This window comes from Leuciscus leuciscus, assembly GCF_965113295.1.
Source record: "Leuciscus leuciscus genome assembly, chromosome: 2".
Taxonomy (NCBI): Eukaryota; Metazoa; Chordata; class Actinopteri; order Cypriniformes; family Leuciscidae; genus Leuciscus; species Leuciscus leuciscus.
In genome coordinates, this window is record NC_138726.1 from 47775991 (window position 1) to 47792068 (window position 16078).

A 16078-nucleotide genomic window follows, 5' to 3' on the forward strand; every position below is an offset into this window, starting at 1 on the left:
TCCTCGTCAAAATGCCTGAAGGAATGTATACAGGATTCTTTTTGGAACTTCTCTCATCATTTGGAACCAATCCTAAAACGATCATATTGGGAATTTGATGGGAATCAAATCAGATTCCCCTGGATAAACTGGAATTTTTGTACCAATTTTTATCAGAAATCTACTCGTATGGTATTGGAATAATCTCTACTGGATAGCTAAAAAGGGAAATCAATCAGGATCAATCTCTGTTTTAAAATCCCAAAAGATTTCCTTTAAATGTCCCACTGCTCTACAAAAGCACCACTCAGTAACTACACCAATACTGGAGCTAAGAAAAAATCATTTTGATTTATTTGATATTAATTTCACATTCTGTGCATCAGAGCACAGTTAAAACCAATTCTTTCTTTACAGTCTAAGAAATTGTATTATGTCTTAAAGTGTTCAAAAAGATGAGATTTTGAAGAATGTTGGTAAACAGACAGTTGACGGTAGCCATTGACTTCCATAGTATTTTTTTTTTTCCTACTATGGAAGTCAATGGTTACCATCAACTGTCTGGTTACCAACATTCTTCAAAATATCTTATTTTGTGTTCAGCAGAAGAAAGAAACTCATACAGGTTTGGAACAACATAAGGATGAGTAAATGATGACAGAATTGACATTTTTGGGTGAACTATCCCTTTAACAATAAAGTTACTGCATTTTGTCTTTGTTGTGCAGTAAAGCCAGCATCCAAAATTAACATTCATCAAGGGCAAATCCAAGTAAATAAAAGTCTTTAGGAATTACATGTGGTTGCAGCACATAGTTTAAGTCGGAATGATAGTCTAATCCTCGCTGATGTAAATTATGTGAGCGACTCAAATCGAAGTCCCATAAACCATCTACAAAAGAAAACATCTGTCCTTACTCTTTCCTCGTGGAAGATTTACCAGCAGACGTTTATCAATGATGCCTAAAGGCTGTTTTTGTCCATGTGGAGACACATATGTGGAATGTTCCTCACATTAAGCCACCAAAACAAAAATATGAAAAACAAAATTACAATGTGTCTTCACGTTTACGTGACAGAGGAGACAGAAAAAGGCTCATTTTGTAAATGATGCTGCATGCGACAAAACAACATTCAAGACCGTTCGCTAAACATATCCAGGGAAAAAGCTAAATAGTCCTATTGTCATAGGAGCAACAATATACTTTATATTATTTTACTATTACTTTATAAATTAAATATTTATATTTTCTCAATTCACCTGTCAATTGCCAGTCAAGCAAAAAAGACCTTCTGTCCAATTGGTTATTATAACAGTTTTGTGAATAGTGTTTTAACAGATCCAGTTATTCATATGTGCTACGCTGGAAAGAAAATTACCATAAGGAATATTATTATATTATATACAGCACCCTTCACAAATATTTGCACCCATTAAAATAAGCATTTTTATCCACCTAGTCTTTTATTCAAAATAATAACAAATCCCCATCTTTGAATGAAGTAAACTCTTTCGTATTGTATAAAATGTATTATTTTATTTAATAAATGTGAAATAAATATTTCCTTTTCTTCAGAAAATGTGTGAACTGAAGAATATTATCATTCATATTGTATGTTTTTAAGTGGTAAGCCATGTTGTGACATCCTGTTTCACTAGGGCAAGGATTGCCAAAAAAAAAATTTAACCACTTTAACCTGAAATATTTACTTGATGTTCCCCCTGAGATTATGTTATTATTTTAATAATTCAACAAAACAGTGAACATCAATGCTCGCTGGTTTTGGTGATGCAACGTGACTGTTCTCTAACCGGAAAATACAAAAAAAAGTCTGAAGTGTAAAACATGCTGTACGTAAAATCGCATTAGCTTTGCTTGATGTGAACTCAATACAAATCATGACATGTGATAGAAGTTTTAAAAAAGCCCAAACCATAATTTAGCTATATTTAAGCAAAAACACAACACACATTGCAAGACAGGTAGTGAATATAATCTAGCTAACATGTATTGACAGCTTGACAGGTTTTTTTTCCCTAAATTAAATGAATGTACTATATTTGAGTTTGATACTGTTTTTTTATTTAATATTTTTAGGGGATTTTATGATGCTAAATTATATTTATGGAATAGTTATGATCCATTTATTACCTGTTATTCACTTTTTGAGCATAGACCTGAAACTTTTCACCTTAAACTGTCATAAATCTTGAATGCTTTGGAGCAGAGACTGCAGTTCGGTCTCTTTTTAAAGAAGACACCTGGCAGATTATTTCCGAAATAAACCCCCCCCCCCAAAAAAAACTGAAACATAATACTATTATAAATTCACAGCCATAAATCTAAAGAAGTTGTGTTCCAAATTTGAGGTTAACATAAAAAAAATTTAAAAAATAAAGAGCTTTCGGTAAGATTTTGTATGGGCACAGTACCAAACGTTTCCACTAGATGAAATTCGCTTCCCATTCGTTTCCAATGTGGTCATTTATAACCGCGAACAGTACAAGTTTGTCCGTTTTTTTCAGGACCAATGAACCTTTTTGAGTCCGTGATTTTTTATTTGTGTTCACATACTACGTACCAAAACCTTTACTAAGTTTCGCACTATCCTGATGAAGTAAAAAATTCTAAAAACACCAAAAAGTAAAACATTTTGGTAAAAAAAAATTATCGAACAGCACCAGAGGGTTAGCTAATTGAATTAATTATCGGAATTATAATGATTAAATATGAGGTGATAAACAGGCCCTGTTCCTATAGTCATAAATCACAATGAGAAAGTTGGAGAACAGCAGTTTTAGGATTAGAAAGTCACATGCCATCTACAGTACATAACCACAACAATACAAGCTCTACATAACTAACATCTATCTGAAAATAAACCAAAAAAAGTTCAATACCTCTGTTTGTTCTGTGGCAGAGCTTTGGAGTCCACGGAAACCATCTTTGACACAAAGACAATTACAGGCGCCGTCTCATCAGCCGAACAATCTAGAAATGCTACAGGGGACAAACACACAGAGCAAATAGATTAAAAAGAAAGTCTTATTTAATGCCAGCAACACTAGTGTAATTGTACAATTCGGACTTTGAACACAATATGGATGGGACACGGTGTGGTCCTTTTATATGAATACAAAATCAAACTAAATTTCACACCTAGGCGCCATCAGAAATGACTTTAAAAGCGTGAGATTACAATCCGTGAGCCAGAATTGAGGAGCGCTTTGCTTTTTAATGCATGAGCTCAAAGAAACCTCAGCCTTAGGCCACACGGTATTAAAAGCATCCTGCTATTACACAAACTCTTGTAGCAATTGTGTGAAGGCTGGAAAAACAAATGCCCTCTGGCAACTTTTAACACAGACTGCATTCGACTTCTGGGGCTTTTAAAAAAAACCGAACCAAAGTAGAGGCCAAAAGTGATGTCCAGAAAGAATATTTGTTTTAGTGAGCCTACAAGTTCGATTAAATCATCAGATTATGAGGAAAATATTGTATATACATTTTTGAATATTCTAATTATGAGGGAAGAACAAAACACTAAACTTGGTTAAGGTATTATCTGACTAAATGAATTTGCAAAAAAGGCAAACCACATAATCAATAGATAATCTTTCACTGGTTCTCACTTGTTTTATGCAAGTGTTCATAATTTCTTTGTATGACCGCCTGGACAAAGATTATGTCCGCACAATTTGGCAGGTTTCATTGCGTGGTCACAAATAAAACAAGTGACTAAAAGTAAAACTATGCAGGATGCTTACAAAATCTTAAACAAATTTGTAGTAATATTTTAATAAACGGTGAAGATTTGCCTAGGCAGAACATCACTTTTGTCCACTAATGTAGACAGTTTTCTAAAGATCTAGATAATCTCTTTGTGACACTAAGAACTTAGGAGTTTAATGGACCACCCAACTTAATTGTTTTGGTTCTAAATTAAACCATTATCTTTAATACCAATAGTTCACCCAAAAATAAAACATTCTGTCATCATGCACAGTCATATAGCCATATTAGCAGTGGATGTCATTGCATGCGATTCATGCATCTTGTCACTGACTTCAAACCGAGCGTGAAAAGCCTTGGGGCCAGATTTACTAACAGCTCGCACCAGCGCAAACCCTCTTTTGCCGTTAAAAGGATTTACTAAAGACACGCTGTAAAAAAAAACTTAGCGCTGAAAATGCGTGGAGGGGGTTATTTTGGCGGCTGACCTTATCGCATATGCATTTTATAGGAGTTTTCCTTTCAGACGCAAAATTTATGGGAGGAGAGCATTTAAATGAATCACGCAAGGTGATTTACTAAGGTTTACGCTAGTCAATTTACTGGTATTTGAGCCATTATTTCACAACGCTCTTGGTAGATTGCGTTGGTCATTATGTAAATGATACGGCTGCGTCTGTGTTCTTTAATTTGCAAGTCGTCAGTACTTGCAGATCACACGCAGAACTTTCCACTCCCATCACCATTTTTTTGGAATTGCGCTCTCACGCTAATTTGCCCCGTTTAGTAAATCTGGCCCTTGGTGTGCCATTTTTAATGATAAATAAAAATGATTATTTTATTATAACTAATAAAAATGTGCTACTGTGAAATGGAATGTTTTCAGCAAATCATGATTTTAATTTATTCTATAGAAAAAAAAAATATCAGCATACAGGGTTGAAACAACATGACAGAATATGAGGACAGAATATTCTTTTTGAATTAACTTTTTTCTATAAAGGTCTGGTCGCATTGCAAACTTTCGGGGAGATTTTGTCAATAGTGTAGCAATGTATGAACCACGGCTCACACAGAAGTCACTTTCTGCTGGCGGACGTGACAAATTAGTATGGCATACGCAAGAGCTTTTTCCTCACATGAAACTGCTGATCATGCATCATTTTTGTTACTTGAAATATAATAAAAATATCTATAATTACTTTTGTACTATTTCAGCTAATCGCCGAGACAAATTGTCCCAATTTGATGTACTAAAAAAAAATAAAAAAATAAAAATGAACAAAACCTATAAAAAAAATTATACAATTACAAAAATTTTTTTTAAATTACTAAAACTTTATTTAAAAAATTTAAACAAAAAAGGAGAATATACTGTAAACAAAAAAAGGAATTCAAAATATGAATAAAAACTATAATAGTATCTCAATTGTACCAAAATAACCAAAATAGCCACATCTAAGTCTGTTACTCACACACAGCTATCATATGACTTCAGCGCACAAGATGTACAGACAACTTTTATGGTGCTTTTGTGTTTTCATGATGCCTTTTTGATTGACCGCAATAAAAGAACATCTTGAACATTCGGGCTAAGCGTCTTTAGTGTTTCCACGGAAGAAGGAAGATTATATGGTTTTGGAATGACACGAGGGAGTAAATGATGACAGCTTTTTAATTTCTGGGTGAAATGTTGCCTTTCAAAGAAGAGGAACGCAACAAAAGACCACTGCACCATCATACAGCTTAAAAAAAGCCACAAGCCAAAAGTGGAGCTGTTCAATCCAAATACAGTGCGCAGACAGGTGCTGTCGGCTTAGGAAGCTGCCAGTGAGCAGAAAGTGCTAGAAAAGATCTAAGAGCGCCGTTTTCCTGAGTGAAGAGCACACGCGTGCAATACGAGTGTGAGTTTTGTATCCACAGATGGGAGTCTGGTGGTAGGAAATGTTGTGTGAATCACATCCTCTGCTGTAGCCGTTAACACGCACTCACCTTTTTTTAGCTCCTGTGTTTTCTCGGGCAGAGAGTCAAACCTGCGCGCTCCCACGCTCATCAGCTTTTCCACTCTCTCAGCCGAGATCTCAGCTGGGCTGGGCAGCTTTTCACACACCATCGCTGAGTAACACAGTTAAAGAGAACACACTCGACTGGCACTTTCCACAAATAGGGTACAAAATAGGGCCTGAAATGTTTTTGTTTTTGTTTTTAAACCAATGGTCCATGAAATATGGTGCTTAACTTCAAAAAACATTAGATGTAGATATCACATGCTTTTTATATCAAATTTATTGGTAACATTTTACAATAAGGTTTCATTTGTTAACATTACTTAAATGCATCAGATAACATGAACTAATGCACAATACTTCTACACCATTGCTGTCCTTGGTAAATGTTCTGTATATAACCTGACAGCCAGGTAAACTCTTTCATAGTCTCTTCCTGCCCACAGGTTTATTGATTTCAGAGTCTTGATGTTAGGAAAGAGTTTACCTGGCTGTCAAGTTATATACAGAACATACACAGAGGACAGCACGACTACTTCATTTTTAAGGTCCAAATTTGTATCTGTTACCATTAGTTAATGCACAGTGAACTAACATGAACATGAACATTTTTATTAACTAACATTAACAAAGGTTAATAAATGCTGTAAAAATATTTTGCTGAATGATAGTTTATGTTAGTTAATGCATTAACTAATGGTAATAAATGAGACTTTAAAGTGTTACCAGTTTGTTTATATAAGCTCTTTTAGCAAAATCTGAGAGGTCCAAATAAATACATTTTACATGCACTTTATTTTAAATAAATTAACACCCAAATAGGTAACATGTTTGCAAATTTTGTCTAAATTAAGATAGGTTTGCAAATATTGGTTTGCAGTTATTGATCATTTTACACTGCCATTCAAAAGTTTTAGGTAAGTAAGATTTTTCAAATGTTTTTGAAAGAATTATCTTTCAGTCACCAAGGATCCATTTATTTGATTAAAACAACATTAAATTAATACAATACAATACACAACATAATATTGTGAAATATTATTACAACTTAAAATAACTGTTTTTAAAATTGTATACTTGTGATGGAAAAGCTGATTTTTCAGAAGTTGTGCAGAAGTTCAGTTGTGCTGCTTAATATTTTTATGAAAACGGTGATAATCTTTTAGGATTCTTTGATGAACACAAAGCTAAAAAAAAAGAAAAAAAAAGAAGAAAACAAAACATATATTTGGACCAAAACTCTCTTCTAACATTATAAATATCTTGACTGTCTCTTGATCAATTGAATGTGTCCATGCTGAAAAGTAATAATTTCTTTTCAAAAACAAAAAGTTGACCGATTCTAAACCTTTGAACAGTAGTGTACTTCAAATAAACGTAATAAAAGTATTGGATTGAGGATACTTTTCTTATAATAACTTTGGTAACAGGGTTGAACGTTGAGTTTGACCAACAAAATGATGTCAGAATTGTGAGGTTTCTATGACTTTAATACTGGATACAGTCGAGAAGATGAAGACTTGTGAGGCTACACACGTCTGAGGATTTAAACAAGCTACTATTCATACTACTCTAGATCAATTTTAAGTTAAACAAGTTTATCTAACATACCTAGTAGTCCTCACTACTAAAAAGCAAAGATTTGTTCTTTGCTAATGGTTCAAAGTAATGGTTCACCCAACTTTGAAAAGCTCCAACTCCTTTCCATTCACAAAAAACAAACAAAAAAACAACACCACACAAACATAAAACACCTGCCAGGCAGGGCAAAACTACACATTTGAGAAGTATTTTGAGAATCACTCAATTACATGTTTAGGGAAACAACTGAAATTTGACCAAAAGTGTTAATCGCAGTTACGTGTCACTCCGAGCACCTGCAACCACAGTAATTGCGAGGCGAGCCCGTGACAATCATATTGCCGTCTAATAACGGTCGGTTCTGTGTTTCCTTCCCATACAGCTGGTGAGATCACGGCTGAGGAGGTGGACAACGCCAGTCAACTGCCTAGTGCTGATGTGGCTAACGTCACTAGAGGGTGTGTATAATTAACAGAGGACTGTGTGTTGTACGTTTCTAGAAACTATACTCAAATTCAGACATTTGGACACTCCAAAAAACAAGATGAAGAGGTTAAACCTATGTTTATATATCAAATGTATTCCCTACTTTGTTTTAGTCAAGCATTGTATTATTACCTAAAACCTTACTCTGTCTAGAGGGATTCAAAGTTAATCAGTGTAATTTCTGCACCACTTGCGTCCCCAAACAGAAAAGCAAAAAATAATGACTTTTTAAGTCATTACCAGTGTTTGTGTGGTAAAGGATACAGAGCACGGCTTGAGACACAGGAAGCCACTGGCTACAGATGGCACTGAGGAGCACTTTGGGGTCCGAGTGTTTTAGGTCACGAGGCATGACTTTTATCCCCAGAGAAGTCACCATCTTCTCTACCTTTTCTTTGTCCCTGGAAATGTGAAAACAGTCAAGTGAGATATACAGTGCATATATACTGGATATATACAGAGTCTTGCCAAAGAACTCGTACCCCTTCATTTTTTCACATTTTGTTATGTTGCTGCCTAATGTTAAACTACTTTAAATGACCTTTTTTCACATCAATCTACACTCCAAACATCATAATGACAAAGCAAAAAACTGATTTGTGGCAGTCCCCCAGTCCCTGCTTGAGTCTGGCCACTCTGCCATAAAGCCCAGATCAGCAGAGTATTGCAGTGATGTTTGTAAGTTTCTCCCATCTCTATATATGATCATGGAGCTCAACCAGAGTGACCATCAGCTTCTTGGTCACCACTCTAACCAAGGCCCTTCTCCATCAATTGCTCAGTTTGGCCAGAAGACCAGCTCTAGGAAGAGTCCTGGTTGTTCCAAACTTCTTCCATTTAGGGATTATGGAGGCCATATGCTCCTGTGAACCTTCAAATCTCTGCAAGGCGTTCTTTTGATCTCATGGCTTCGTTTTTGCTCTTATCCATTTTCAGCTTATAGACCTTTTATTGAGAGGTGTGTGACATTTGGACCCAATAAGACCCTTATTTCTCGACTGGGATAGTGTCAAGCCTTTGAAGCTGCATTAAGACTGCCATTTGGACCTTCAAACCATTGGTTGCCATTGAAGTCCAGCATTTGGAGAGAAATCCTGGAATGTTTTCCTCAAAAACGTAAATTTTTTTCGACTGAAGAAAGAAAGACATGGACATCTTGGATGACATGGGGGTGAGTAAATTATCAGGACATTTTTTTATTTGAAAGTGAACTAATCCTTTAAGGGGTACGAATACTTTGGCAAGACACTGTATATATTTATTTATTTGAATATTGTGCACTGATGAATTATGCACAATTAGACCGGGAACATGCATTCATAAAATAAACAATCAACTTTGATTTCATAAAAATGTTAGCACTGCTAAGGTCCATTTAATACTATTAGTATTATTTACTATTATAGTATTATTTAATATTTTAAATCCATTTCAATTGATCAAATATTTATAATTTATTTTATTTCAGATTTACTGCAGTTAACAAAAACTCTTTTTAATATTTTAAGTTATAACAATAACACCAATGATTGCCATATTGCCTAATAGAAAGTTTATTTTAAATGGCAAATATGCCCAGCATTTTCATTTTCAGAGTGGACAGATAAGTCATTTGTTGGTGTAAATTTCTCATATGTATAGATAGACAAATTAGTTCATACAGAAAGTTACCTTGTAGTGACCACAGCGTCATACATACTCCAGATGTTATCTAGGACAAGCTGCACAAACAGAGGTTTCTTTCCTTTGGACTGTGAAGTGAAAAGAAGAAAAAGTTGTTGAGCGTGATGTCCATTAAGACAGTATATAGAACAAAGTTAGGAAATATTCATTTATATGAAAAAGAGAATGCATACACAAACTAAGACATTGTGTAAGCGGCCCAGTGCCGCATTGCTTCATTAGTTGCCTTTTTGGACATATAATAAAGAGCTTCAAATGTGACTGAATGGGGTCAAACTCAACTAACATCTGAGCTCAAATGAGTTTAAAGGCTTAAGTTAGGCTTGACTCTGTAATCAATGTTGTCGTCTGGAGGTCACGTCGCCCTCCATAACCAACTCTGAATGAGATCTGTCTGACAGAGTGGAATAATGGCCGTGACTGATCGGTCTAGGTTGAAGACACTGTTTTGTCTGAGCATTGTACGGCTGGCGGTCTAAATCATCTGGTAACTGCAGATTGAGGCATAAATCTTCAAAGAGTTCATTATTCAGATCTTCGACCTACATTACTATAAACATCTCTAACAAGAGTGTTCTTATTAACCAAGGCACAAAATACAGGGCCAATGACAAATGAGCTTCAAAATATATGGTTTTGCTAAATCTTTTCAAATCAAGTTAAAACACACACGCTATAAATGTGCTCACTGCTCAGAAATATGGATAGTACAGGAAAGTGGATCAATAAGTTAAACCAACTTCAGTATGTTAAAACAGACTCATTTTACCCTAAAACAGTGGTTATGTGTTATGCTGTTTCAGAGCTGAATCAACTTTCAACAAGCAAGAAAGTTGACCAATCACAATGTTAAATGGTGAACATTATATCAAAGTCAATGGTAGATTTTCTGACTTTAATCTTAATTTCCTTTACAAAAAATAAATAAAAAATATTCACAGCACAAATTTTGAGAGTAAAAATAAATTAATATGAAACCAATGCTTTAATACTTTTATTAAGCAAGGAAACATTCAAATTTATCAAAAGTGTCAGTAAAAACATTTGGATTTCTGTTTCAAATAAATGCTGTTCTTTTGAACTTTCTCTTGAAAAATCCGGATCCCGGTTTACAAAAAAATATTAAGCAACAGAACAGTTTTCAACATTGATGACAATAAGAGATATTTCATGAGCAGCAAATCAGCATATTTTAATGATTTCTGATCATGTGACACTGAAGACTGGAGTAATGATGCTGAAAATTCAGCTTTGCCATGACAGGAATAAATTACATTTAAATTTTTTTTTTTTAAATAGAACAGATTTATTTTAAAATCGAATTATATTTTTATTTACAATATTACTGTTATTACTGTATTTTTTATCAAATTGGTGAGCATAAGAGACTTCTTATTACCAAACAATTTTTTTTTACAGTAGAATACTTTTTAAAAATAAATAGTATTTCAGAATTGTTATTGCATTTTAATTACGAAATATAAAATGAGTCTATCACAGAAGTGTAGAAGTTAAATCACTGTCTGTATAATATTCATTTTTTACTCTTTTATTTATTTATTTTTTATAATAGATCCAAAAAACAAGATATGAGTGTCACGTTATTGACCCCTATAACACTGTATCCAGGTCTGTTATGTTCGGATCAGTGAAAGGATGTTCCACAGGTTTGAAACTAATGTTTGCATGTGTATATGCTCTCTAGTTACTAAGGTGAGGTTTTGGTGAGAGAACTGACGCCCATTAGCATAACTGTAGCATATCTGAATGTCCTAAATGGCTCTACAAATCCAGAGAATCTAATGGTGGGCCTCTGCTGTCCCATCACTCATGAAGCTCTTTCAGGCCACTTCCTGTCAGTCCTTCAAAGGAGGACAGCAGACACATGGGCTGCTTATGAATTAACACTCTATAGCAAACTTTTCAGCTTAAAACTATTTAATGCACCACAACATATACCTGTATTACGTAAATAATGCACATAAAAAATAAATAAAAAATCCCAGGTGCAAAACAACACGACTCTATTGAAAACGCCGACAAAAAATGAATGAGGTGGCATAAAAATCGTAATACCATGGCATTATTTAATGTTTCAAAACCAAATACCAATGTATTACCATGCTACAAGTATATAAACCATGTTAAGGTGTATTATCTCTCAGAAAGTATTGTACCTGAGCTCCCTTCATGATTTTTTTGGCTTTGGCGTTGAGGTAGAAATCGCCCCACAGAGTCTTGAGCAGAACCCAGAAGCGGATGCCCATTTTCTGACTGTACATCTCAGCAAACTGATGGATTCTGTCAGAGCATTACAGAAAATACAATTCAGCATCATTATTTGCCATTTTATTTCATCCCATTCAGCATGGTGCCGACGACACATGGGTTTTGTAATGGTACGATACAAATACAACATTTTACAACAAAATTCAAAATGGCCAATGCCCAAAATAGCTGATATCAATCAACTCGGTATGCTGCATTGAATCGAAAGAGACCAGTTTTATGATTTTTGGGCATGATGTAAAGCACATATCTTAAATCATCTATCCAAGATGTGATTACATATTTATAAATAATTATGTCTTTACATAAAAAAAGCTGAACCTTAAGTTTATACCTCCACTAAACCTTTTTTAATTTCTTTAACTGAATTGATTTACATGTCCATATGTAACTAACTAGGCCAACTTTCTACAAAAAAAGAAAAAAGGGAGTGTGTTTCTCCGTTTCTGATTGAGAGATCAATGTCTCATTTGAATCAGTTCAGCACAACTTAACGATATTTAGAAATTTTAAAAAAAGGCTTCCTTCGTGGACTGAACAACAATGGACTGAAACAATTATTTCTAGGACATATGATAATATAGCCTCTGTGAAAATTAATCTTACAGATAAATGAAAATATGTAGACCAGGGATAGGCAACTCCGGTCCTGGAGGGCCGCTGTCCTGCAGAGTTTAGCTTCAGCCCTGATAAAAACTCACCTGCCTGTATCTATCTAGTAATCCTGAAAACATTGATTGCCTTGTTCAGGTGTGTTTAGTTAGGGTTGGAGCTAAACTCTGCAGGACAGCGGCCCTCCAGGACCGGAGTTGCCTATCCCTGATGTAGACTTTGGTACTTGTATGTGGTATGTCACATTCCACTTTCATTGTATGGAAAAGAGCAGTTCAGACATTGCCTAACAACAAATTTTTTATTTCACTAAAGTAAGAACATACTACAGGGTTTGGAATGGCACATGCGTGATTAAATGATTAATGAACAACTTTTCATTTAATCTAAACCTAAATCTAAATCCTATTCTAAATTTCATTTAATCCAAACTGACCTATTCATTTAATCTAAAAATGCAAATTGGTACTTTACTCTGGAGTGTTTTTACAGTATAAACTGTGCTGAATGTGGTGTGCCTTGGTCCAAAAACATCCTCATGCTCACCAGAGTGCTCTGTTCTATTTGCTCAGCTTTTAGAAATGTCCACCTACACCAGTCATATTAGTACTTTAGCACTTATTTCAAGTATCTAAAACCACAGTTATGTAACACCTCAAAAATGTGCAATACATTAGAAGGGTGGGGAGTCCTGATGCTGAAATCTAGTATAGTATTGCCATCTTGTGAGCCATTGTAAGTACTACAACCAAAGCCAGGATGTAATGGGTGAAAGCCAACCATGTAAGTTGCTTTTAAATTAAAGCATTAGACAAAATGTTTAAAAAACCCTCAGTTTCAGAAAGGGTAACACGTACCTGAAGCCCCAGCCGTCTATAGCACTGGCAAATACCACATTTCCCCGGTCAGGACTGAAGTAGAGGTCAGAGTCATCGGTTTCCTCTAAACCCGCGCTCCAGTCATACACCTGATCTCCGCTGTCGTTCTCTGTACAGCCGCTCTGAGCTTCTGCGTTTTTCTCCGCTCTCTCCTCCAGAACTTTAGAGGTGAATAACGTGCCGGTAACTGCGTTCACCTGTAGAATAGGCAAAACCAAACATTTATAGCCATAGAGTTTCATCTTTGCTCAGAGACATGTCATACCATAAATTACCTACATTTCTTTGATCTGCGGACTATGAAAACATAGTGTAACTTTCAAAACTCAAAACATCCTGAGTCCAAAAACGCAGATTTTTAAAAAATGATAACATTTATTATTTACTAAATATTGTTTATTAATTATTTAAATTGATTATATTTAAAATGTATTAAATATACTTTATTCATGTGAATGCAAAACTGTCACATGATCTTTCAGAAACCATTCTAATAAACTTTTCTTATTATTATCAAAGTGTTAACAATAATATATTTGTGGAAACCGTGATACATTCTTTTGCAGAATTCCTTGATAAACAGAACAGAATTTATTGTAAATTAGGGCTGCCCCCGACTAAAGATTTTTCTAGTGAACTAGTAGTCATTCATTTAAGCCACCGGTCGACTTATCGCATGTTTATATGAATGTAATGACTTAAATACAGTACATATGAGGGGAATACTAAACCGTAATGAAACTTTTATATATATGGGCGTAATATATAGCCTTTTCCAAGCTCAAGTGCACACATAAAACTTGCCACAAAGGACAATGAAAATTAATGATTATGAATGTGTCGGAAAAAATAGCAAGGAGACATTTTGATTCGTGTTTTCTGAGTCAGTCGGCTGCAAAGATGAAGCTGGCGATGCTGACTCGCCCTCTCCGCAGTAGCCTATAGTGGACGTGCCTTTAGAGAGAAACGCACCTTTCATACGGATTACATAATCAGAGAGTATTTGAATTGGTTAGTTTAAAAGAAGAAATTTCAAGCTTTCTATAGATATATTTCTCACGTCTGTGAGACAAGTAGCCTATACGCAGAGTTGCAGTTCACAGAGACCGAGACGGCAGAAAGCGCATCCTGTTTTTTGTGTGTTTTTTTTACAAAAGCAAAACATTGTTGTTATTGTGAGCATACACAAATAAAAGTAGACCCTTTACAGTTTTGAATTACTCTAATCTGTATGACCTAAAATGAAGGAGTATTTAAAGTTGTTTCCGCTGTTATCAAGTGATCGCGCCAGCGCCTCCATGCCGTGCAGTAATCGTGCAATACTTTACCTTCTACACTCCGCACAAACACTTGGATATGAGCCTAATATTAGCGCACTAGGTTAACTAGGTTATCTAGGTTATCGACTATTAGGGAGCAGCCCTATTGTAAATAGAAATCTTTTTAAGATTATAAATGTCTTTACTCTGTCCGTTTTGATCGATTTGATGTGTCCTTGCTGTAAAAATATAATGTATCAGCAAAGTATGTGTAAAAAAATTAAGAAAATCTTACTGGCCCAAATACGGACATTATATAAAAAATAAAGATTATATAAAAAAAATACAAGAAAGATCTTTTAAAAACATTTTGTAAAATTTTTACTGTATAAGTACAATTTACATTTGATACAGTATAAGCTGACGTTATAAACTAAATAAAATGTCATAAAAGCATGACATATTTTGGATTGTGTGTTCCAGAGCTTCAGCCATGTCTTGGAGCTCTGACTGACCTGCTCTAGTATTTTCTGCAGGTGAGTGTACGCCTCCTGTGAAGTGAGTTTCAGCTCCACAATCAGCCGGTCAATTTTGTTGATGACAAGAACAGGACGAATATTCTCCAGCCAAGCTTGTCGTAAAACAACTTGCGTCTAAAGCAGAAAAGAACGAGATACTGTTACAGGATGATGTGGTGTAGAGCCTAAAGATCTGAGACATCTTTTTCACAAAACAGCTATTGTTGACAACCAGATTCAAAATTCACGAAATAAAACCGTAAAAAGCACTATATATTTGTTCTTTCTTAATCTAAAACTTGATCATTTTTTATGCCTTTTGTGAACATCTGATGACCATTTAGTGATGATACAAACAAAAGAGGAATCATTGTCGTGAACAAAGAATCAATTTACTGAAATGTAAAAGAGGGACATAACCAACCCTGTTTTCGGTACTTAAGTTGTAATCAGAGATGCAATTACATGAAATTGTAATGGCAATTTCTCTATTTTTACATGAAATTAATGACCAAATAAAAAGTGCATAACAGTGTGTCATTTCTACGCAGTCTGTTTAAAACGCAATATAACTTATACAGTCAATATTGACAATGAAAACACACTCGAGTCAAGGATTATACCTGCGGACACACTCCCTCGACGGCATCAACAACAACAATGGCCCCATCACACAGTCTGACAGCAGTGGACACCTCCGAGGAGAAGTCCACATGACCAGGAGAGTCGATCAGATTAATGAGGAAATCATTTCCTCCTGCAGTGACAAAGATACAGTTCTTAACCATAAGTTACAGCAATACATGGTGTTGAATCAGTAAAGCTACAGACCGCGATGGCATTACCTGTTGTGCAATGTAATGAAATAGCGCTGGACTTCATTGTGATTCCTCTGATCTGCTCATCCTCCCTGCTGTCCAGATATCTCAGCTACAGGAACAGACAGAAAACGGCATTTCAGATCAATCTTTTTTTTAAATATTTAACTTTTCTTTTATTAAGTTTCCAATTATTTCCCTCTGATTTTATGGGTAGTTAACGATTATGGTAGGA

The 16078-nt window shown here is 35.0% G+C and overlaps 1 protein-coding gene across 2 annotated transcripts in view; it reads right to left on the reverse strand.

Moving 5' to 3' along the window:
• Positions 1–16078, reverse strand: part of efl1 (elongation factor like GTPase 1) — a 98358-nt gene that overhangs the window by 78558 nt on the left and 3722 nt on the right. For both annotated transcript variants that reach the window (XM_082154219.1, XM_082154218.1), the window contains exons 4-12: positions 15871–15955; positions 15649–15782; positions 15023–15160; positions 13228–13445; positions 11647–11770; positions 9458–9537; positions 8051–8187; positions 5706–5828; positions 2882–2981 (exon numbers count right to left, since the gene is read on the reverse strand). In XM_082154219.1, coding sequence (XP_082010345.1) covers positions 2882–2981; positions 5706–5828; positions 8051–8187; positions 9458–9537; positions 11647–11770; positions 13228–13445; positions 15023–15160; positions 15649–15782; positions 15871–15955 — 1139 coding nt within the window. The remainder of the gene's footprint in view (positions 1–2881; positions 2982–5705; positions 5829–8050; positions 8188–9457; positions 9538–11646; positions 11771–13227; positions 13446–15022; positions 15161–15648; positions 15783–15870; positions 15956–16078) is intronic.